Source organism: Triplophysa dalaica, chromosome 20 (assembly GCF_015846415.1).
Source record: "Triplophysa dalaica isolate WHDGS20190420 chromosome 20, ASM1584641v1, whole genome shotgun sequence".
Taxonomy (NCBI): Eukaryota; Metazoa; Chordata; class Actinopteri; order Cypriniformes; family Nemacheilidae; genus Triplophysa; species Triplophysa dalaica.
Window position 1 is genome coordinate 19,022,901 of NC_079561.1, and position 23,649 is coordinate 19,046,549.

General features: G+C 35.6%; 1 protein-coding gene across 11 annotated transcripts; it reads right to left on the reverse strand.

Annotated features, from left to right (window-relative positions):
* Positions 1-4,728: 4,728 nt before the first annotated feature.
* Positions 4,729-20,776, reverse strand: LOC130409285 (AP-1 complex subunit sigma-2). 11 transcript variants are annotated; one of them, XM_056733174.1, is made up of 9 exons: positions 20,644-20,776; positions 19,920-20,098; positions 16,150-16,258; positions 15,664-15,705; positions 14,978-15,115; positions 13,541-13,571; positions 9,665-9,742; positions 7,199-9,136; positions 4,729-6,434 (listed from the first exon to the last, which is right to left on the reverse strand). In XM_056733174.1, exons 2-7 carry the CDS (start codon positions 20,096-20,098, stop codon positions 9,690-9,692), a joined length of 552 nt encoding a protein of 183 aa, XP_056589152.1. In that variant the 5' UTR covers positions 20,644-20,776; the 3' UTR covers positions 4,729-6,434; positions 7,199-9,136; positions 9,665-9,689. The 11 variants fall into 11 exon arrangements, with proteins under 11 accessions (XP_056589152.1, XP_056589157.1, XP_056589158.1 ...); XM_056733179.1 differs by lacking the exon at positions 15,664-15,705; XM_056733180.1 differs by lacking the exons at positions 9,665-9,742; positions 13,541-13,571.
* Between the last annotated feature and the right edge of the window lie 2,873 nt (positions 20,777-23,649).

Consider the following 23,649-nt stretch of genomic DNA (forward strand, 5'->3'; position numbering starts at 1 on the left):
TGAGCGATTTGACCAATGGGGTGAAAGGGGCGTTACAGCACCGCCCACATGTACGAATCCCATATTGAGTCCGAAATCCGTTTTTTAAACGACAAACGAAAAATGAAAAATCGGGGCGAAATCTAATTTTTCGTTTGGTGAACTAAACGAAAAATGAAAAAACGAGTCATCTTTCAGTTTCCATTAATTTATTTAATATAGGATATCAAATGAATAAAACGTACACGGACCCTCCTGAACAATCAGATATGATCACATATTTAATATTACAATATCAAAACAATTGTCCCTAGACATTATTAGGAACCTTGAGACGGAGATCAACAGATACTTATATCAACATAAGACAGTATAAGATACGATACAACTTTCAACGAGGTTAAACAACAAGAAAGTAAGGCACATCTTATATGAATAGAAGCTAATATTAATAGGAATGAATAGGAATGAATACATATGATATATGAAACACTTTTTGTATTAAACACAGATGCAATATTTGTAGAGGACAGGACGAAATCAGATTCTCACACACTGTCCTCTTCATTTACAGAAGGTGTTGTTGAAGTTGTAAAACAGAAGTATTGCGTGTGTTTTTGTCTTGAGAATATTACTGAAGACACTGTGAGATCTCTCACAATGATTTGGTTGGAATTAGGGAGAAACTGATAGGATTTTTGGGGCCGATACCGATTTTAACAAACAACTATTGGCTGATTCTGATTTCGATACCGATTTGGGTCAATTGCATACAGTACTATACGATACTGGCTAGTTTTTCTGCATTCAATTTATTTTACTTAACATGAATTGGATCCATTTAACATTTTAAGAGAGGCACAAATCCTAAATCTTATGCCTAAATCTAAATGTAAGTTAAGATAAAAATACAATAAGACAACATGACAATCTTCAAGGTTATTTGTGCTATCCAATATTTATTTTATAAAAAACTTTAACTCAAATTTGACTTAAAATGGATAATTTATTTAATATATTTAAATAAAGTCTGTCCTGTTGCTACAGAAATTATTTTCTTCAGAGAAAAATAGGATATTCAGACATCCGAATCATTGCCTCCATTCATTTTTTCATTTTTTATTTTTCTGGATTCTGTATTTTCTTATTTTGTGGTGTACAGCTATGTTAATATGAACCAGTATCTTACATATTCTATTTTTTTCTTTTGCTGTTTTAAGTCTACTTACATTTAATTACTTGTTTTGTATATTTTTAGTAGCAGGTTTGTTATGAGGTTAAATGGACTTTTATTTTGACGACGAACTTTAATTTTCACCGCAAAGTTTGACAGCAGCTTCACTCAAATGAAACGGAGAATTGCGCCCGAGGTGAGCAGCGCTGATTCACTTTATGTATTCGCGTCCATCCGATGATAAAAGTCCACTATAGGAAGTTACACAAAACCACACCACTCATTCACATGTACAACAAGCAGATTACATATTTAAACAGCATTGCCGATATGCCGATGGTGTTAAATTAATCCAATATCGGCCGACATCGGTGCATCCCTAACTCAAATTTATCTTTAATAAATCACGAAGAGGAAAAAAACTCCTGACACAACATTAATGTGTATTTTTAGTATACTTTACCTGTGAGGTCATCGATGAGGGCTAAATAATAAAAACATAACAATGGTTCGGTTCAATTGCAGACGGGCTCTGGGCTCAACTGTTTTTCCTATCCTGGGTAGCCCGGATGTTACCATGTGAATATTTAACTTGAATTTTTCGATCTGAATTTGAGCAGTCGAATTAGACATATTTTTTCTTTGAAAATTATTAACTTGAAATTTGAGATCTGAATAAGAGCAAACAAATTTGATCAATCTGAATGTATTTTATCTGAAATTCTGTAAATCGATTTTTTTTGTATCTGAATTTGTGAGCATTAAATTCAGGTTTTTAAATTGGAAATCAAGAATTTTCATATTTAAATTTCATAGAGGTAAATTCGAAACAAATAAATTCAGATACATGGTTTCCAAAGTAAAATAATTCAAAATCAATTATTCATAGGCTGTTAAATTTCAAAACATTATGTCTCTTATTTGCTTCCATAGGGGTGCAACAGTTTCTCAATTCTCTTGCCTGTTATCTGACGTGAAGTCAATGTTTTTAACCCATCCCCTTATAGTGGTGGTAGACTCCTCCCTCTCTGCTGTCTTCGTCCAATCCAATTGACAAAACCCATAGGCCCCTCCTCCTGCAATCAGCAATTTGCCAGTGGGAGTGCCAAAAAGAGGTCCACCCCGACCCCGACCACCACCCCAACCAAAACCAGGACATTCACTTTTTACTCTGTAAATAAACCTCACGGTTCAGACAGATTAAGAAATGTCTTCAGTTTTATTAAAGCGAATGTTTTGTGGCTGAAATGAAAGTTTGGTCAGTATTTTCACACACTAAATATGTGTGTAAGGCGGGGGCTGTACGTTAACTTTTCTGCACATACCACCGGTGCTAATAAGGGTTTGAAGTTTTGTAGCACAGGCCAAATAGTTGTATAAAAAGTGCAGTTTCTCAAATAAATATGCAGGTCAATGACAAAGGACATTAAAGGCGGGGTGTCCTATTTCTCATAGCCGTCAAATGTTTACAATCTCTGATAACCGAACACTACTCCAACACTTCTCTTCCTCCTCTCTTAGGAAGGTCTCGCCCCTTTTTTGGCGTATTCCTTTGGGCGGAGGTTATTAAAAGCACTCGGAATAGTGACATCATGTGCCCGGGAAGTAGAGGGCTGTAGTCCGATTCCAGCCGTTCTCTCTCTAGTCCTGAAAAGTGAATTCTGTCAAAGACAATATCTCACTTGGCATTCAACCTTGAGCTTTATCGTTTTGCAGATATTATAGATGCTATAATAGCAATATTACACACTAACTAAAGTTTGAAAGATGTGTTTGCGTGGAATGGCCGCTTTAATTTAACTTTTAATACCTATATTTCATTTTTTTATATAAGCACAAGTTTGCATACTAAACCTTCCAGGCTATTCAAAAAACATAACTTTAACTCAATATTTATTTCTTATATTTACTTTTCTAATTATTTTATCTAATTACATTAATTATAGCCGTTCAAAAGTATTAATGAGAGCTATCATGTCTAACAGGTAGGAAATATACAGAAATTGAATCTTCTCAAAAGTTCTCAAACACTTTACACTCTTAAGTGCTACATTCTAAATTAAATACAGAAAAAATTAATTAAAGCTACAAAACTTCTTTACGATCTCTCTCACTGTCTAGCGAAATGGAGAAGAGCTTTACAGTATGTTTAAAGATACATTAAGGTATAATAATGCTAATGTGATTGTCCGCCATGCTAATAAACAAAACTATAGAGTTAACATTAACATGTAATTTTCCCCTTAAAGTACATTGTAATTTCTTCTGCTTGTATGTCTACAATTATGTTTAATCATACATGCCAACCCTCCCGATTTTTCCGGGAGACTCCCGAATTTCAAAGCCCCTCCCGAAAATCTCCCGGGCCGACCTTTCTCCCGAATTTCTCCCGATTTCCACCCGGACAACAATATTGCTACACCATCCGTCTCTGGGCGCCGTTTCATATGAGGCGCGTAAATTGACAAAAGTAAAGCGAACGCAAAGAGAGGAAGACAACGCGCGCGAGAGGGAGTGAAGGCGTGCGAGAGGGAGTGAATGCGCGCGAACGGGGGCGAATACGCGCGAGAGGGGGCGAGTGTGCACGAGAAAGAACGAGTCTGCACGAGGAGCAAATGCGCGTGAGAGTCAAATGAGTGAGAGTGTGCGCGCGCGCAAATTACCAAATTATAGAAACATTACTTTATTGTTTGATAAATTGTTCGTGATAAATCAAATTGTTTAGTTTTTGAGGTTTTATTTATTTTAGTATACGACCAGTGTTGAAGTTACTCTGAAAAAGTAATTAATTACTAGTTACTCATTACATATTCAATAGTGTAATTAGATTACTGTCCAAATTACTCTGTCCAAAAAGTATTTAGTTACTCATTACAAATTACTTTCTATATCCTACATCAACCTTGATTAGTTAAGTGATTCAAGGATAGACATGAAACGGCTTATTTAATTCATTGAAGAATAATATTATTAACTGACCAAAGTATTACAAATGTGAGAATTATACATTAAAGCACAGATTTTAAAGTAAGACTTTGAATTTTGATGTCAATTACAGTATTGCACACGCATGTATTTCAAAAAGTATTTAGTTTAATTACATCAAAAGTAACTGAATTTAAATTACAGAAAACATGAGAGTAATCCCTTACTTTACTTTTTCAAGGGAAAAGTAATTAAATTACAGTAACTAATTACTTAGTAACTAGTTACACCCAACACTGTATACGACAGTTTTCCTCCATTAACCTATGACAATGCTCCATGCTGCGCATCCCACCAGCCATTCCACCCCCCCCCCCCCCCCCCCCCGTTGAATATCTCCCTAATTCTGAGGTCTCAAGGTTGGCAAGTATGTGTATAATCCCTTCATTGACTATATTTTTACCGTTTACATATTTGTCATTGAATATCCTTGTTTTCCTGTTAATCCTTTGTATATTCACAAAAATAAAATTGACCTGCCTTTAGCAATTTTTCCTGAAAATAAGTTTGCAACAGTGGCACACACACACGTTCACAATGCACATCTTTGTCAAAGCATCATGCACAATAACAGCAGATGAACTGAAAGGTTTGGTTTCATTTCTTAAGTTTAATTTCTGCAGAATCCTGTGTCATATAACACACTGAAGTTAACAGTGGTCGAGTGTCGGCTGTTGAACACAGTGTGATGTGAGGTCATTCAGGTCTGTGGAATTCTGTGTCGAGTCTAAAACAACATACACGAATGCCAGACACATTACACACTTTTCTGACATCAACAAAAAATGAAAATTCCTAAACAGATAAAAACGTTACCTTTTAAATTCAACAAGATTCTATATTCAAACTATTTACTCCATCATGTTCATAGAAGAAAACAGACCCGTGTTTTAACAACGAGAAAACATTTTGCAGCTTAACAATACACAAAACTACACAATTTTCTAGGCTATAAGGGTTTGCTTGAGTAGAGTCTGTTTCAGGGCTTTGACCTGAAACTAAAATCACACACACACATCAGAAACACTCTTTGGCTTGTGAATGGGCTGTTTGGTCTGTGTTTTACTCTCAAGACTCTTTCACATGACTCAGATCAGACTCAACACAAGCGTGGTTGACTGTCAGATTGACTGTATCAGCTCAATGTGTTTGTGAATTTATACATCAGCTCCACCAATTCGTGAGAATCATGTGAACGCATACCGTATATAAGAGGATGGTTTTAATACATCTGAAGAATAGGGTCGTCTTCTAATCGAGCTCGATGCTTTTAAATGTCAATAACGCAGTAGCAACAATAGGGGGCGCCAAATTGGTGTAAAACGAGTTTGATCAGGACTGAAAGCACCAATCAGAATGCTAACAGTCACTGAAAAGCTTCTAGTCTTTTTTTATAGGCAGATAGCAAGAGAACAATACGATTTCACTTCTGTGTCAATTAGATTTTGGGAAACTTCACAGTTTTCACATTAAGATTAAAAGCCTAAATAATATTAAATTGTACTAAAGGTAAGTTTTGTGGTATGCTATAATGTTTAAACTTGATTGTTGGTACGTTTTACCAGCATTTACCATACTTTATTTAAAATATATACAATAAAATATGCAGTACGAATTATTTTCAGACAAATGTATTACATTTTTTGGCCAAAAAGCTTCTTGAAGAGGTACAGTCTTATTCGGGACAATATGGTAAATAAACAAGACATCTTTATATACATCACAGTTTGTGTCCCTTTTATTTAACACAAAATGTAACACAAAATGTGATAAATAGCGTAACACAAGCAATGTGTTAACAGTCCAGAAATATTTTTTGAGAGTGCATGAATATTAAATGGTATATGCTGTTATAATATCATATTATTATAATATTGTGATAAAACATATAAACACAAAATAACACATTCACACATGTGAAAGGTTTTCACATTTGGTCAGCAATCTTAATCTCAACCATAAACTGTTGTAACGTCAGAAAACTCATTGATTACATCTGGGTTAAATGTGTCATCTACAGATGCTGATGTGAGTCATGTGAAAGAATCTTTGGAATAAGAGATTCACATTTTCTGTGTTTAGTGTGGCTCATTGTGAGATGAGTCTGATCAGAGCAATATTTTAGTGGGTGTTGAATTAAGCTTTAGTAAACATCAAACAAACGTGTGTGTGTGTGTGTGTGTGTTTGCTACATGTTTAAATGAACAGGCTCTCAGTGGGTTTGGTACAGTTGTGTCGGGCGGTGGGTTTATGTGAGTCCGATCTCCTCCAGGACGCTTCGGGGGGTTTCTGCCTCCTGTGGAAGGAGATGAACAGTTTTTCCTATCAAACACTCAGAGATCAGACGGTCACAAATGTTTTTATAAACGCTTCGTGGACTTGTTTTCAACGTTGATAAATAAATGCTTTTCTAGATTCATTGGTCCTGCATTTACGCAAGTTTAAACTGTCGTTTAAAACTCTTTTTACATAATAACACTTTATAAATTACTCAATTATTATTATTATTGTTAATGTGAATTGTTTATAAAAACAATCATTACTTTCATATATAACCCTTTTAAAGGACAGAACCTTTATTTTTATAACACAAACACGATAGACATCTAAAAACAAAACCATTTGTGTAAAACATTTCAGCTCAACATGAACATTTCTATATCATCATAGTTGTTTCAAATCCATGTGACTTCATTTCCCATTCATTTAAATCTCTTTAAATCTTTTTTCGTGTGTTATGCAGAAGAGGGTCATGGTTAAGAACAACATGAATGAATGACTAGAGAATTTACATTTTTGGGTGAAATGTTCCCTTGAACTTTGAGAGTTTTAAATACTGATGTCACTGTGTATTTATTTCAGGTATAAAGATGTGTCGTGTCACCCCTCCGGGCGCAGCTGCTTTATTTCATATGTATGAAGCATGAGATGAGCCGAGCTAAATTTATCCTGTGACATCTGAAAGTAATGGACCTGTGGGTTGAACGCAAAATGACTCACTGATGACAGAAACACACAATGACGACACACAGACACACTCAAACACACGGCTGAACTTACTTTGGCATCCTGAACACAGCCCGGCCAAAAACAGGGAACAAAAACAAGAAACATGAGAATTTTAAAAGGTTTAAAATCATGGTTGAAAAAAATAAATCAAGATTTACACATTTTAAAATAAAGGTTGCTCAAAGGTTTTAAAGCATCTTATAATCTTTCTATAATTCTCATGTTAGCGTTTGTGAACTGGTTCAATAAAGAACTCAAAAACAGCACACGGCTCTTAGGAACCTGTAAAGAAGCATCAAGAACCTTAAGAAATGGATAAAAACGGATCTTAAAACCTAAAGAAGAACCTTTATTTGTAAAGTTTTACAGTGAAAAGCGGGTGACGGTTCCCAGCCAGAATGAAGTCATACTTGATGTGAGTCTTTGGTCGATTTGGGTTGGTTGTTAAAAATTGTAAAAGGTATTTAATAATATAAAATGTTTCTGAAACACTGCACTTGATTATGATTATTATATTGCATAGTGACTTTTGTTTATGTGTAGTGTTTATTCTTATTTCTCCATTTTTCTTTTATATCGCATTGTCTTTATGTTCACCTACCCAATCTTTTAAAAAAATGGACAAAATACTTTCATTGCACTGATGGACAGATTAAAATAAACACTCTTTCCACTCTAAAAATATAAATATATATTTATTCAAATAAATTTCAGTCAGCACAAATTAATGTGCACAGTATAACTGTGTCACTTCAATTAGAATCACCACTGAGAATTACACTTGTGTTCTCATGAAATTACCTTTCGAACGAACACAAATTTAAATGTATTCATTCCATGTAACAATAACGACTGATTCAATCTACTTATTTCTTTCTACTTCTCAAATCACACATATATTTATAAGTGGATCAATGACATAAACAGGCATTGACGTGTTTGAAAATGAAACTCTATAAATAAAGAATAAAATATTTGTTATAAAGTACTGAATGAAAACTAAGGACCTCTAGGAACTGTTCCTGTAATAGATATATCACATTGCACAGATTCTGAATGATGGTAATACTGAATCAATGAATGTGAGATGCTGCCTTATTCTCTAATACAGAGAGTCATTCAGACAGATTGAGTGTAAATTGGTTCCAAATATCATATTAAACTTCCATTGAATGTGCAAATGTTATCCAAATTTAAATGCATAGATTTCATCTATTGCTGTCATTTCATCAATAAAAACAGGATCATTTTCAACTAAAAACAATAATCACGTCATCTACCACAGTACATTCAGTAACAGAGATACAAACCCACCTCAGTAAACACAAACAAGAACACAACAATACAGCCAGAACATTTTGGATCGATAAAATGTGCTAAATCTTTCTCAGTACTTTTGTCTTGTTTAGCAAAAAAATTGAGTTACATGAAGGCTTATTTCACATACTACTGACAATCTATTATTTTTTATTAGGCTTTATGATTAAAAATCTACTACTGATATTCAATAAAAAGTTAGAGTCCAAGAGCTGAATCATCACTCACACTAACACGCTTACAATAGACGTCTATAAGAACCTTAAAAGGTCCATCATAATCAATTTAAACATATTCAATATTTTATGCAATTTTGTTGCTTTGGCTGTGAATTATACAGATGGGATGTTACAATGGAAAAAAAACAAGACAACAATGCTGATTAAGAAATAAACAATAAAATGTCTCAAATGCTTTGTTTGTAATGAATGTGAAAAGACGTCCTGCACATGAACCAATGTCAGTTTGAAATGATGGAGGGGAAAAACATCAGAAACACATTCCACAAATAAATGACACGCAGTGAAGACTTGAGGTGCAGCTCTGTGATAGGACGGTGTGGAGGCAGAGGCGGAGCCAGCAGCAGTGCGGTGAAGTGGGAGGGGCGCAGCATGCGGGTCGGACAGCGACAGCCAATCAGTACACAGGCATGTTAAAGTACTCGTGTCGCGGCTGAAGACACAAACACACACACACACTCACAGGTGATAATGGTGCAGGTACAGATGTTAAAAAATGTGTAGAACAACATGCAGTGAAAAACACATAACACCTGTGTAGTGCACACAACAAACAGAGCTGAAAATGAAGTGAATTCACTCTTGTTTAGAAAACACACACGCACAGAAAGTGAGCTAATAAATTCAACGTGTTTACATCTTTACACATTGCAGGTACAGCTGCATTTGTTTTACTATAGACGAGACTCAAAGCTGTTATAATTCTATCAGAATCAAAAAAATCACAATCTGTCCAGCTCTATAATTACTGTAACAATAAGAAAACAACTGGCGGACATGTGTGAGACAGAACACAATGTGAGCATTTTCTCAATACGAACTACCTTTAAAACACACACACAAACACTATTACCGAGTGACAACACAAAGCTACCCCTAAACACAAGGTGACAGACCGGTTCCATCGACCGTCTCCTCCTGACAGCTACACATAAACACACACAAACACACGCAGACAAACCTGAGATGTGTTGATCTGAGCGAGTTTAACTCTGGAAGAGTCCAGAGGACTCGGCAGATGTGTTTGGACTCAGAACACCTGCAGGACACATGTTATACACACAACAGATCAGAGACACTGAAACACTGACCTGAGAACAGCCGCAACAAATGCTCTCGGTCAACACTAAACTGTGATCAGAGAATCCAGTTCACCTGTCACCTGTCTGTCTGCTTCTCTGTCTGATGGAGTGTTTCAAATTAGTGAAAACAATCATGGCCGCCATGAAGTCTGTTGAAGGGTCGTTCCAAAATGATGTGCTCATAACTGGCCACTTCAAAGGGCCCTTCAAAATGAAGGATATGGAAGGGTACAAATGATGGACACTTCTTATGGGCACGGAATGATGATGCAGAAGGGCACAGATGATTGGTTCCCTACACCCTTCAACCCTTTGAAGCGCTTAGGGATGAGAATGCAGAGCGACTGTATCTCTCTCGGACTGTCAATTTATCTGTCTGTTTGTAATGACATCACATTCTCTTAAAGGGATGATTCCCCCAAAAAAATTAAATTCGGTCATGAATTACTCACTCCCTAGTTTTTCCAAACCTGCCTTAATTTCTTTGTTTGGTTGAACATCATTGACTCCCATGGTAGGAAAAATAACGACGAACATCACATGTGCCCCAGAACTGTTTGTCATCCTACATTCTTCAAAATATCTTCTTTTGTGTTCAACAGAACAAAAAAATATCAAGTCACTTTTCCTACTATGGTAGTCAATTGGGTCCAATATCTGTCTGGTTATAACCATTCTTCTAAATATCTTTCTCCTTGATATCCGAACAAAGACGTTTATAAAGATTTGGAACGACTCTAAGGCGAGTAAATGATGACAGAATTTTTGTTTAAAGGCTTGTGCAAGGTTGCTTATCAAGGACAAACTCAAGCAAACTTCCTGCGGCTCATCTGGGCTTTGAGCTCAGAATCCGGGAGGAATGTCTCTGTTCTTTCAGGAATGATTTTCTCATTAGCTGATGGTGAACCCGCAGCGCTGGGAATGTGGGACTGTGTGCTTTCAGGTAAAAACATATCAACAGAACAGGGAGATTGTGTTCAAGCTCTAATCGGTTTAAATGATTAAAATGTGGAAAAAAGGAGAAGTAAAGCTACACAAAATTGAAACCCGCAAATAAAGTAGAACAGATGCCTGTAATCTAAGAGAGCGTGAAATGATAATCAGATTATTCATATTAAAACTAACCTTCATCACGGCTGGAAGAATAGAAAATAAGAGATTCTGTTTTGCTGCAAGAAGATTTTTGTTGATGTTTAAATGACACAGGTACATTTCTACCCCAAATGTGTTCAGATCAGTTATTCTGAGAAACAAAACATCACTCTATTACAGTCAGTAAAGTGATCATCATATGCATATTTTATACATTTATCCGTACTGTAAAAGTGAAAAACGTATTTAATAAGGGGGAAATGTGCATGTCATGCAAATCCTCATTTTCTCTATGCAAAACATTATTTCTCATTTTGATTTTGGGGATCATGAAAGGCTTGGAAGTGACTCGCAGAGTATGATGGGATAAATTTGGTTCAGACGTCCCATCTATCATCACACTGAAGCATCATCACCAGAGAGAATGAGAAATGAAGTTAAATGGGTTTGTCCAGCTCTTGCTCTTGTCCAGCTCAGTTAGTTCTCATCAGGCATCACGAGTGATGGAGGAGAGCGAGTCAGCCAAACACAAGAGCGCCTTTAAACATCAATAGATCAACTTTTGTCCTTTACAAGAAAAGTTCTCCCAAAAATGAAAATAAGGACATTGTTCGCTTAACTCGCATTCATTACTTACATTCATAGTGAGCAAGATCCAAATATAACAAATACGTTCTTAGAAGTGTAAATCTAAAAGCTTCATACTGTAAGAGAAATATAATTTTTTAGTCAAAATAAATAAGGTTTGCCTTATTTCTTACACAACACAGACGTTATGTTTGTTGTACTTTTTAATTGCTTCGATTTTTATTAATTAATCAATTGGATTTATGGTTGAACTGTCCCTTTAAGACAGATGCTACATCCCAATTTGCACACGGACTGCAGTACAGTATGCCAGATTAACATCACAAAAGAGTTCATGATAAAACATGTCAAGTGTGCATCTGTGCATGCTTTCTGGACTTAAGTGACCCACAAGCCCTTGCGCTGTGAATAAGGTGTAGTACATAAACATAGTAGAAAATTATAGAAAAATAGGTGGAAAGCAGCTGCTGTATAGTTTTAAAATGTCCAAAGCAAAATAAGCCAACATGCAGATGTTAAAAAAACAGGCAAACACAATGCGTTGTTGTGATGTTTTACTACACACTACTGACTCTCTTATCAGAAGTTCATACTTTAAGCGTGAAGTATTAAGTATGTGAATTGGGATGCAGCCTAAATCTTAGGAATGTGCTTCCGGGCAAAGGTCAAGAGTTCAAAGGCACCCGCTCACATCACCACATGTCCTCCAATCAGAGCAAGCGTCATCATGCCCAATCACAAACAGGCAAATCACACCATTTACCAATAAGCTGACAGAGTGGGCGGGACTCTTATAAGATCTCCTCATTGGCCAAACCTCCCCAGTCTTCAGTCTGGCTCTACGAACGAAAACACCAGCCAATCAAAAAGACCCGTTCTATAAAACGACGTCAGTGTGGATTCAATTGATATATTATTCATTTTATTGTCACCACGAATAATAATACAATATAACAATAGGAGGATTGGTGCTACGAATAACTAAAATCGACTGTGACATAAATGTTTAGGTTTAGGATTTTTTATGCTGATTTTACAGGAGCTACCAAAAATGTACTAAAATATACAAATTTTAAGTATACAAACAAAATATTTATGTATACATATCCTTTTTGATTTGTTCTGTAATCCAACACTATTTTCATAATATTGCTGATATTAAATATGACTTTTATAAAAAATTATAAAGTAGCTGTTTTTAGAAAAATGTCCATATTAAAGCCAAAAACGTACGCAGCGTCACAATATAAAAGTATTTTTTTACATGACACATGACTGTAACCGACACATTTTGTAAGAACGAACAAAATAAAGAAACACAAACAACATAAAGCCAGGAGCAAACCTGATAATTAAACATCCTCATTAAACTGAAACACAGAGCCGAGACTTCATAGCGCATGTGAATCTTCCAAAATCTCTGTGTGACATTAAACCTGATGCACATGTCTTCAGATCTCACAGTGAAGCGCAGAACAGAGACGAATGCAACGTCAGTCAACTGCACATTTAGGTCACGTCAGATGAGACCGTGAATCTTCTGAGACGTGTAGGGTTGAATGCACTCTCTTTCATTTGAAGAGAATCTCTAAATCCACTTGAATCCAGAGTTAATTCTACCTTTCTTCTACCTTTCTTCTGACAGACACGTCAAACCTCATGCATTCCCAGAGCCTTTATACCTTGACATTACATTTCTGACCATAGACTGAAATACAGAAACAACTTACCAGCTCACGTTCATTAGTAACTAAGCGGGTGAATCTCAAGAACACGTCTGAGATCAAAAGATTATTATTTCATCATCTTATGATCATTATTTATATTCATTTAATTCTCAAGTAGATCTGCGGCCCTAAAATAGGCTTCATTATCATTACACAAAAATAAGAGATTTTTCTTTGGATTTCTGGCTGACCTGGACATGTTCTTGACAGGTTTGGTGAGATGAATAAGTTCCTGTCTCATGAAGGGGTTTGGATTTGGGAAACACAAACTCTTGGCTGGGATTCAGAAATAATAACTAAAGCTACAGACTGATGTGGGTTTCCTAATCAATAATCTATAAATCATACCTGGAAGCAGACGGATCGGAAAATCTAGATTCTGTAAATCACAACACAACAGTCGGGTGGGGAACGAGTAAGAAAGAGAGAAAATAAAGACATTAAAGATGTCAGACAGTGGAACACCTCAGATGACGTATGTTTATGTTAAACAGGGCTGCAAGATGGATTGAATATCTCAAATTTGCATTTCACAATTTCCGCAAATGAATAGTAATTTGTTAGGTGTATGCTTCAGTCGCACACAACGTTTTGAAGGATGCAAAGAGAAACCTGCATGTTGGTTGTATAATTTTCCGATTTTAAAGGGGTCGTATGGTGCAAACATGTGTTTTTCTGTGTCTTTGGTGCGTTAAACTCAGTTTATACTTGTGCGTTGGACCTAGGCTAGTGTTGGTTTTCATTTATTCATATTGCATTTTTCTTCAGCACTAACATTGAACAATGCTGCACGACATACACTGAATTTAAGTGATTGGCTGCGTCCGAAATCACCTACTTCCATTCTTTATAGTAGGCGAAAATGAGTTTGAGTCATGAATAGTAAAACTTTAGGGCGGACGTCCATTTTTAATGTAAGTGTCAATAAATACATTTTCAATGTTTTTATCAATGCCCACGAGTAGGTTGTTGTTATTACGTCATAGGTCAAAGAGCATTTGGGTTCACATGACCATAAAACATGGCGGACACAGTTATTTAAATTCAGTATGCACTGTCATAGTATGCAATTCCGTACGCAGCCATTGTATATTCTGTGTTTAGAGGAAGTGTACGAATTAAACGCTAGAACAAATAAACATCTATTCGATATAATCCACTGTTGAATCATCAACTGAAGTAAGGCAGACCTCAACAAACCACACGATGAGACATAAAGATGAACATGATGGACTTTCAGAAGTCCATACACCAGTGAATAACATTAAACAATATCTCAACATCAACGATGAAACCCTTCAGTTAGATCTGAACAAATATCAGAGTCCATGAGCTGAGGAATATTGCGAGTAAAACTTAATTCCTCTACTGACATGAACAAAGAAGCATTTTGTTTTACTAGGACCGGGGAAGCTGGGAAACACACACACACACTTTCCCATAGTGTGTGTCCGGAGGGATTTCTACATTTCAGAGAATCAGAACAAAAGCCCTGAAGCCAGAATGCTGGTCAGCACATTACAGACGTGTTGTTCTGTGTGTTCTTCAGTAACTGCTGCTGCTGTTATAAACCCATCAAGCTCTTAACATCAGACAGTTTCATGAACGCAGGATCAACAACAGTATTATTACTACCAACAGTATGGTGTGTAATGTACAAGGATTTCACGATATTCAAACGTTGCCGCTTCTTGCAGTTCTAACAAAGAAGAGATTTCTTTAAAAAAAATGGATGCTCGTATTCTGGAGTATAATTTTGCTTTGATTTTAGCAGGTCACACTTACCTCCTGCAGGAGATCCGCCTGCTCAATGGCTTTCAGCACGTTCTTCTTGGAGGTCTCCTGCGCCTCGCCGCCCAACAGGAACTCATCCAGGATAAAATAAGCCTTCTCAAAATTAAAGATGATATCCAGCTCACACACCTGAGATGGAGAACAACATTCAGCGTGTTTGTTACACCTGTATACGATGTACAAAAATAACAGACTATTTCAGCGAACGTTTTTCTGATTTTAAAATGTACTATTTCGTCACTCCTGAGGTTGAATTTTGTTGAAATTAAACAGACAATGGACAGGAAAGACCACAATACATCCAGAAACGATGGTTTGAAATGAAAATTTGGAATCGTCTCTTTATTTTTTCAGGAACTGTACATACATACACAAACATACATATACACACACAGAGAGAAAAAAATATAATGGTGCCTTAGTAGATTTAATGAAAATAAATTATTAGAGTGTACCAAGTATGATCCTGTTTTTAACAAAAAATTATAATAAAAACAAATCTTATAAAAATACTTGGTAATAAAATCTTTGCTTGTTAGGTTTTTAATTGGTTTCTTTGAGTAAATTTAAGTAAATTCAATTCAATTTTATTATGTTATACACCAATTTAAATGGGTCAGATTGAGTTTAATTTTTTTGTGTCAAGACTACACAAATAATTTTGTAGATATAATTACCTTGCCAGTTGATATGTAGTTCCCAGCATGCTTTGCATCTGACTGCATTAGGAGATTAATTTTCCAGATTAACTGTCATTTTAAGTATTTTTCAGGAAAAAGAAAGACTTGTTTGTGTTTTTTGTTGATTTATCTTTAAGGATATTTAGGAGAGTTTTGGTATTATTTTTAAGTTCTCACTTCTCACTTGACCTCTTATGATGTAAAAAATTATTTATTTCAATATGACCGCGAGATAACCCTAATGCTTGAGCTAGACATGTTTTTGTTCAACGTAATCCTTTTTCTTTTATTTGATTTTAGTAATATTTCCTTTATATCTTACCAAATATTAAATGTATTAAATAAGTAGAATTCACTTTATTCTGATTAGTAAAAAGGTAGCAAATTGTACTTAAAAATATTTGTGCAAATAGTTTAGAGGATTTTATTAAGTAAGTTCTGCAAGTTCTTTTTTTCAGTTATGTTTTATCAATAGTGACTTACACTGCCAAAGTATTTATCCAGCAGTTCGACGTATCGATGGATGATCTCCAGAGTGATCAACTCATTGTCCTGGTCCTCGATGGCACAGCAGAAATATAGACTGGCGTATCTGTCTCAACACAAAGCAAACGTTTGCGTTAATAACAATACTGTGAATCACATGAACGATTGTGACATACTACTATACTGTATAGCGTACTCCAATATTCACAATGCAAACAGGCATATCGGCAAAAAAAGTACAGAAACATAATACAGAAATCAGCCAGTCATATATACATATACATAAGATGAATTTTTCATACAATTCTTTTCTTTAGAACACTGAGAACTCAATCACAATAACATTCAATTTTCCCGTACATTTCAGAATTTCATTAATTAATTAGGTGATGGTGTTCCATACTCTGAATTTGTGCTCTGCATTTAACCCATCCAAACAGCAGTGGGATGCTTGTATGTTTGCAGATGCTTGTATGAAAGCAACTTACAAAGATCAGGAAAACAATGAAACAGATCATCAGTTCATTTAAGGTCAGCTGGTTAACCAAAAATATGCCAAACCTTTTGACTTGGGGTCATTAAATTAAAAACATGTTTAATGTTTGTAGAAAGTCTGTAGACAGTTGACCCATGAATTGTTCAGTTCTATCAAACATACTGCAGGAACGTGCGTTTTAATTTCATTTAACAAGACCTCATTTGATCCATCCATCGTTGTTTTTATTAGCATTACAGAAAACTACATCTCTGAGCTGAATACAGTCAACATAGAGCAAAGTACAGTAGGTGATAAATAACATGAGAAAAAGCTATTCAACATCAAATAAATATAATCATTCTGTCCAATTAAAAACCTATTAGAAACCAGTAAATAAGTCATTTAATATTTGTTAAAAAAATGACGTGTGTGTACTGTGTATGATGATTATTTTAAAGATAATATAATGGGACACAACTGTAATAGGGGTAACAGGGTTGACATGTTGAACTTCTCTTCAAACATAACAAAAATAATTTGGTTCCTTAAAAAAAAAATGTTAACAACATCATTTTAATATTATTAGTCATTTCTGTATTCATTTTGTGGTTGAATTGAAGGCAAAATATTCTGCAAGTACTGAAAGACTGTCAGCAGGACAACATAACCATCATAATCTTCACATGAAAATCACACCGTCTATGAAAGCTAATAAAGATTTTATTATCTGTGTGTGTGTGTGTGTGTTTCTGCTTTCGCTCTTCAGCAGCCTTTAAACCCTGAAGGACTGTATAAATCACGATAAAAAGAAATTAAGAACAGAAGAGACATAAAAATCCTTCAGATGCTGATATGACAGAGAAACAAAGTAAAGAATAAACCGTGTTGATTCAGGAAAGTGTTGCCGCATAATTTAAAACCACTCACACCGCTGAATACAAACCAGGCAGAAGAACAATCACCTAACAGTGCACATTTCAACAACACAATACCACATCACAAAACTACCACAAAAACAATTACATTTTAAGCAATCAGACGTGCTTGACAGATGCGTAACCATAGAAAATCTCTACATGTGTTACACTGAAGACATGATAGTTGTGTGTGTGTGTGTTTGCCTGCGTGTCATCTTCCAGGTCACCATGTCTGTCCCCCCACCCTGATTCTGCTGCCATGGAAACATCATCTCGTGCCCATCAGACAGAACAATGGCTTTCATCCCGATCTCACGCTTCTGTGAGGAAACCCATAGACGTTACAAAATCTGTACCGACGGCCTCATTTGGCCCCGGAAATCAGGTCACGTTCATCAGCGCTCAACAAATACCTCAACCAATCACATTCTTGTTCATTATAATGTGCCCATAAACCAGCTAAGCATGAAATCATCTTAACTCCAGCTCAGTGTGACACATTTTTTAGACTTTAACACTTAAACTCTTTTACTTAGCATTTTTATACTTTAGAGTTTATACTACATTTTCAGCCTTATTTTAAGTTATTTTACAATGCAGGCAGTCTAACCATTCAGCTTACATTCAAAGACATTTTTTACAAACTAAGCAATTGTAGTCTAGATAAAAAAGTGGTTAACCTAGATATTAACCTTAATGCTTTCCAGCATATGAATACCTTGTGCTAAAAATGTATTTAAAATGTTTTAATGCTGTCAGCCCTGTTGACAAAACCAGTATATGCTGGGTTAGTATGTTTTAATGCTGGTTTGACCATCTTAAACCAGCTAAGGACAAGCACATGACCATCTTAAACCAGCACCAAAACATACCAAGCCAGCATATACAGTCTTTTTTCAAAAGGAAGGAGGTGCTTATAAAACTAACGCTCGGCTAATATTTAAAGACATCCGGGAACAAAGTTATTTTTAGCATATATGAACAAACCTGTCAAACTCACTAACATTTCTATTCTAGAAATAAATCACACTTAAACCAGATTAAACAGATGATCACCGCTCTCATGTCAGTTTGCATGCACTTCATATTAAAAGTTGATGACACTTGAGCACACGGTAAGAAAACATGGCTGTACCAGGATTAACTACCGCCTCTGTTCATATAGATTAAATTATTTGTACTATTATTTGGGACATGCTATTAAAAAAAATCTTACTGAGAACACACTTTCTGATGGAGATTTAAATGTACTGTCAATTGCTTTGGATTTGGAAGTCCCAGAGAAATTAAAAATTATACATTTTATTTTTTCATGTAATATTGCAGTGTTTATAAAAAATAGCTTACCAATTTGGGTCATTTTCTATCTTAAATGAATGTAACCTCATAATCTTTAAAATGCACCTGAAAATTCACTTCTGTACTGTAGTGACTATCTATCTTCGATGACGTAAATAAAACGGATTGGGCAGAGCATCTGTTAATTCCTGTCAGTTTCATTTCAAAATCAATGCAACATCTGTTTTTACACATCCAATCAATTCGCAGTGAAAAACGTAAGCCACGCCCACTAATTTTCTCCTTTAAAATTCCTTTTCACTCTGAAATGTGTCAGAATAAAAATGTAGAAAACAATCTAAACTTCCAGTTCACGGGACTTCAAAGGGGTCATATATACGTGTTCTCTGTGTCTTTATTGTGTTATAAGTTGCCCATGCCTGTATTAGACACGTAAAATTGCAAAAAATTAGGTGTCAGAACACAAAAGATGCATTCTTTCTAAAAGCGACTGCTCACCCACAAATCTACATCAGTTAGTGGTATGATTTGACTAAAACCGCCCAAATGTACAAACAAGTAAGGTGGTGCACCTGTCAGTACAATTGAAGAGGAACCTGATGCTTCAAGTATGGTAAGAGGCGTCACACGATTTAAGTATTCAACCTATCACTACGAACTGGTTAACCGGCCAATCATAGCACATCTTTAATTTCAGCCATGAGCTTTGCAAATAATCATCTTGTTTCAGAGAGACGTGGCAAAGCGTAGATACAAACATGCACGGTATGTGGAAAATACAGCGTTTTTGAACCTTAAATCTTGTATACACATTCCATTACATCTAAAAAAAAACATAATATTCGTTTTAGTTGTGTCATACCTCCCCTTTAAGCCTCTGTCAAATGCATAGGCCCACATGTTAATATAATGTAAAATGTGTGCCTACACTTTGGAGATCCAACATATGTCTGGCTTACGTAAAAATTAAAACTATAGTTGCCCGGTCTCTGCATTTTGGGATATGTTTTTCAATTTTGGAGGAAAAAAGTAAAATAACACCAAACTTCCCTGAATCAGAACTCCGTGCTGACCTTTTATAGACGATTTTCAGGTCTCTCCACTCCAGAAAACTGCACATCTTGGGCTTCCGGGCCAGTACGGTCTGCACCAGCTCACGTGTGATTTTCTTCTTCTCCTTATCGGACAGAGGCACGTACCACTTCTGCAGCCGGAGCTTTCCCTGTCTGCTGAATAACAACATGAACTGCATCTGCGGGGACAGACAACACTGATCAGAGATCAGACATCACAGGGTTCTTCTCTTAAAGGATTAACAGAAGTAAGAAGTACAGCAGACATGATGTGTGGTGCGGTGACAGAGCTAAAGATCATACATGTGCTATTAAATCAAACCCCTTTATACATGAATGCAGATCATCTGACTGAAGACACAATAAACCTCAACCCTGCTAACAAGTCTCCTAGAATAAAGAACTGCGATGAGATAATAGACTCATTTACTGACACAGGATCTGCTTTGTGCGAAGATAATGGAGAACAAAAATCCCGAGCTTTACGACAACTGACAAACTATTTTCTTTAGTGACCTGTAAATTTGAACATTTCTGTTCAGGTAAAATATACTCAACACATGTCAAAAATCAAATATATAAACACACTTTACGTTGTGCGCACCGCCTAGCAGTGAATGCACGAATTGAACTTACAGCAGGTGACACGAGATGCATCACGCGCAAAGCATTTTAAACATTAAACGCACTGACCTTCAGTCAGAAATGATATAACATGACGTACCTTCCTAAAGAGATCCGAATGTAAATGATCGATGAATGAATTAATTCACATGAGTTCGTGATTCACAGTGTTTCACAGCGTCTGCGTCGCCTCGGGTCTTGTGTACAAAAATAAGATGTGAAACAGCGTTAGCTGACGACGTAATCGCTATTGGTTGGAGTGTCAGCCCGTAGGTCTCTCATTGGTTGGAAAATACCGTTATTCCCGCCTCTATTCAGAACATACGGGTGTTATTGGTTGTTTTGTGAGTCAGTCAGCGTTAAAGACACACCTGCCTCAGTGTTGTTGGAAGGGTGACTGTCATGAGATTTAAGGTGGAAAGAGACTAAACCAGAACCGATCCTTCCTTTACGCAAACTACACATATTGCGTCTGCTGTTTTTGTAAAGAAAAGTCTGAAACAATTGTATATTTATCTTTCATTTCTCAAAGATTGTTTGGTGTAGGATCTCTTATTGATCTTCAAGACGTTTAGCAAGTTTATTAACATAACTGACAAAATGATCTATTTGGATAGTGATACTGGTTCATCGAAAATACATATAGTTAAATTATTATTCTATTTGATAATACCATATTCATATTTTTAATATATACAGATTTCTTATGATTCTTTAATATTAATACGGAACAATAGCCAAATTGTTTAAAGCAAAGCTGTTAAGACATCTCGGCTACTGGATACAATTCTTAATGTTTTAGATGTACAACTGCTTTGTTTGTTTTTTTCTGTTATTTGCACTGTGCAATTATGTACTGTATCTGTACTATTACATGTTGTAATTAATATTAGTCCATTACAAGTAAAAGTTGTTAAGAATGATTCTGGAGTAAAAGTACACGTGCTTTAAAAGTACTCAAGTATTGAAAGTAAATTTCCTTTATGTCAGTTGTGCATTGTTTTATTGTCGTATACCTTGTGCCTCTGAAGCAACCTAGTGAATACACGGAGTAGCTCACAGTATCAGTTGTATTAAAGGAGTGCTTTACTTCTAAATTTGCCCCCATTGACTTTCCATAGTCATTTTTATTCCTACTATGGAAAGTCAATGGTGGCAAATTTTGCAGTGAGCTACTCCTTTAAAAGCGTTATATGTGTAGCACATATATGTTTAGTTTAGATATAATCCTGTATCATCATTTAGCCTAATTGTCCAAATTAGCCCCCCAGCCCTATATGTATTAATGAGCAGTGTTTTTTTATTCTGTATGTTCCCTTTACCAGTTTTAGCAGCAATTTACCAGTAAGTAGTAAGGTTCTTGTAAATAGTAAAGTGTAAAAGCCATATTACGATAATTTAACTACAAACACAACTATAGCTAGTATAATGAAACTATGGTATTTATAGTTGCTGTGGTTTTACTGCAAATCCCATCCCTGCTGAAAAAAACAATGCATTTTTTAATTAAATTCCTCTTTGTAGTGTGTTTTGGGTTTTATTCCAATAGGATTTACTATCACACTAATAGAATCCATCACATACACGCGTAGCTTGTATGTGATGCTTATTAAAATGTAGTGGAGTAAAAAGTATGATATTTGTGTTTCAAATGTAGTGAAGATAAAGTACAAGTACTCAGGTAAATTTACTTCGTTACTGTCCACCTCTGGTAATTTCCCCTATTGATGAATAAAACAAATAAAAAAACTATGCAAGTGGCCTATGGCCTCTGCACCACCAGTTACCGAATTCAACCTTCTGCAGTGTTCGGTTATAAACTGTACAGGATTTTTTTTCTTTTAATACTCAATTTATTGATTTACTGTGACACTCAGACATCATGCAGTGCTTTTAGTTCTTAAAGTTTACAGTTATCATTCTATAACATCTAATTACAATGATTATGACAAGGGCCCCTCACGAAGGTTTGCATAGGGCCCCCATATGTCTGGATGGACACAAACGGGTCAATTAAGTGAATTAAGAAAATTAAGTGTCATCTTGAAGGAGTTTGGTTGACATATGACGTTTAGATCTAGTTGCTTATGTGATGAACAAACCCACATTCACATTAAACAAAGACAAGTATAAAACGCACATTATTCATATAAATTTCCTGTTTTAAAAATATATAAAAAGCAGTTCCGGTAATACAAAATAAGCATATGTGCAAGTGTTATTTTATATTACTAGATTTGAAGTGACAAATGCCAAGGCCATTAAAAAGTGCATAAAAACATAAGGTTCAAAAAGGCGTTGTCAACTACCCGATTACACGTGTTAGGAATATATTTTTTTAAAGAATTCAACAAGACCTGGGTGACATCCCTCAGCTGTACAGATCTTTAAAAAAATGGATTAAAAACAAATCTACTTAAATCACAACCAAATGCTGCAGCGCCATCTAGTGATTTAGTTTTAAGTTAAATCGCCTGTCAAAATGATTCAAATTCACAAAACGAAAACGAACAAAATGAATATTTACTCAGGTAGTGAAGATATAAATGACCTTTAAGCGTATTTACTTAATTAAACTAAAGAAAATCACATTGACACGATATTCTTAAATTTACTTGGAGATGTCCTCAGCCTCCAGAGTGAACTCAGTCATATGTTGCTGGATACAGTACAACTTTACTACAGTGGAGGTAGATCTAATGACAAACAGATCTAATAGTCATAAGAATATTACTATTAAAGTCGTTGGGCCATAAGAACAATTAAATAAATATTTAAAGCTTTAAAATAATTTATTACGCAGTTCGACCGTTTCTGACGGAGCCATTTGTGTTGATTACAAAAGTCTCCGTCACTCAAGTAATGGTAAAGGCAGTAATTACTTCTGAACAAAAGAAGCCTGGACAGCCTTAAAAAAAAAACATGATCTTTATTTAAATCTTATTTACAGGAGTCAGGACTAAAAGGCAGAATTAAAACCCTAAGTGGTCACGTTCGTTTGTCTTGAAGCACGCGCACAGCGGCGGCATGGAGCTCACGCTGCGTGATTATGCGCTTCCGGTTGAACTTGGAAAGCCGCGCTGCTTCTGATCCCACCTGCGCATGC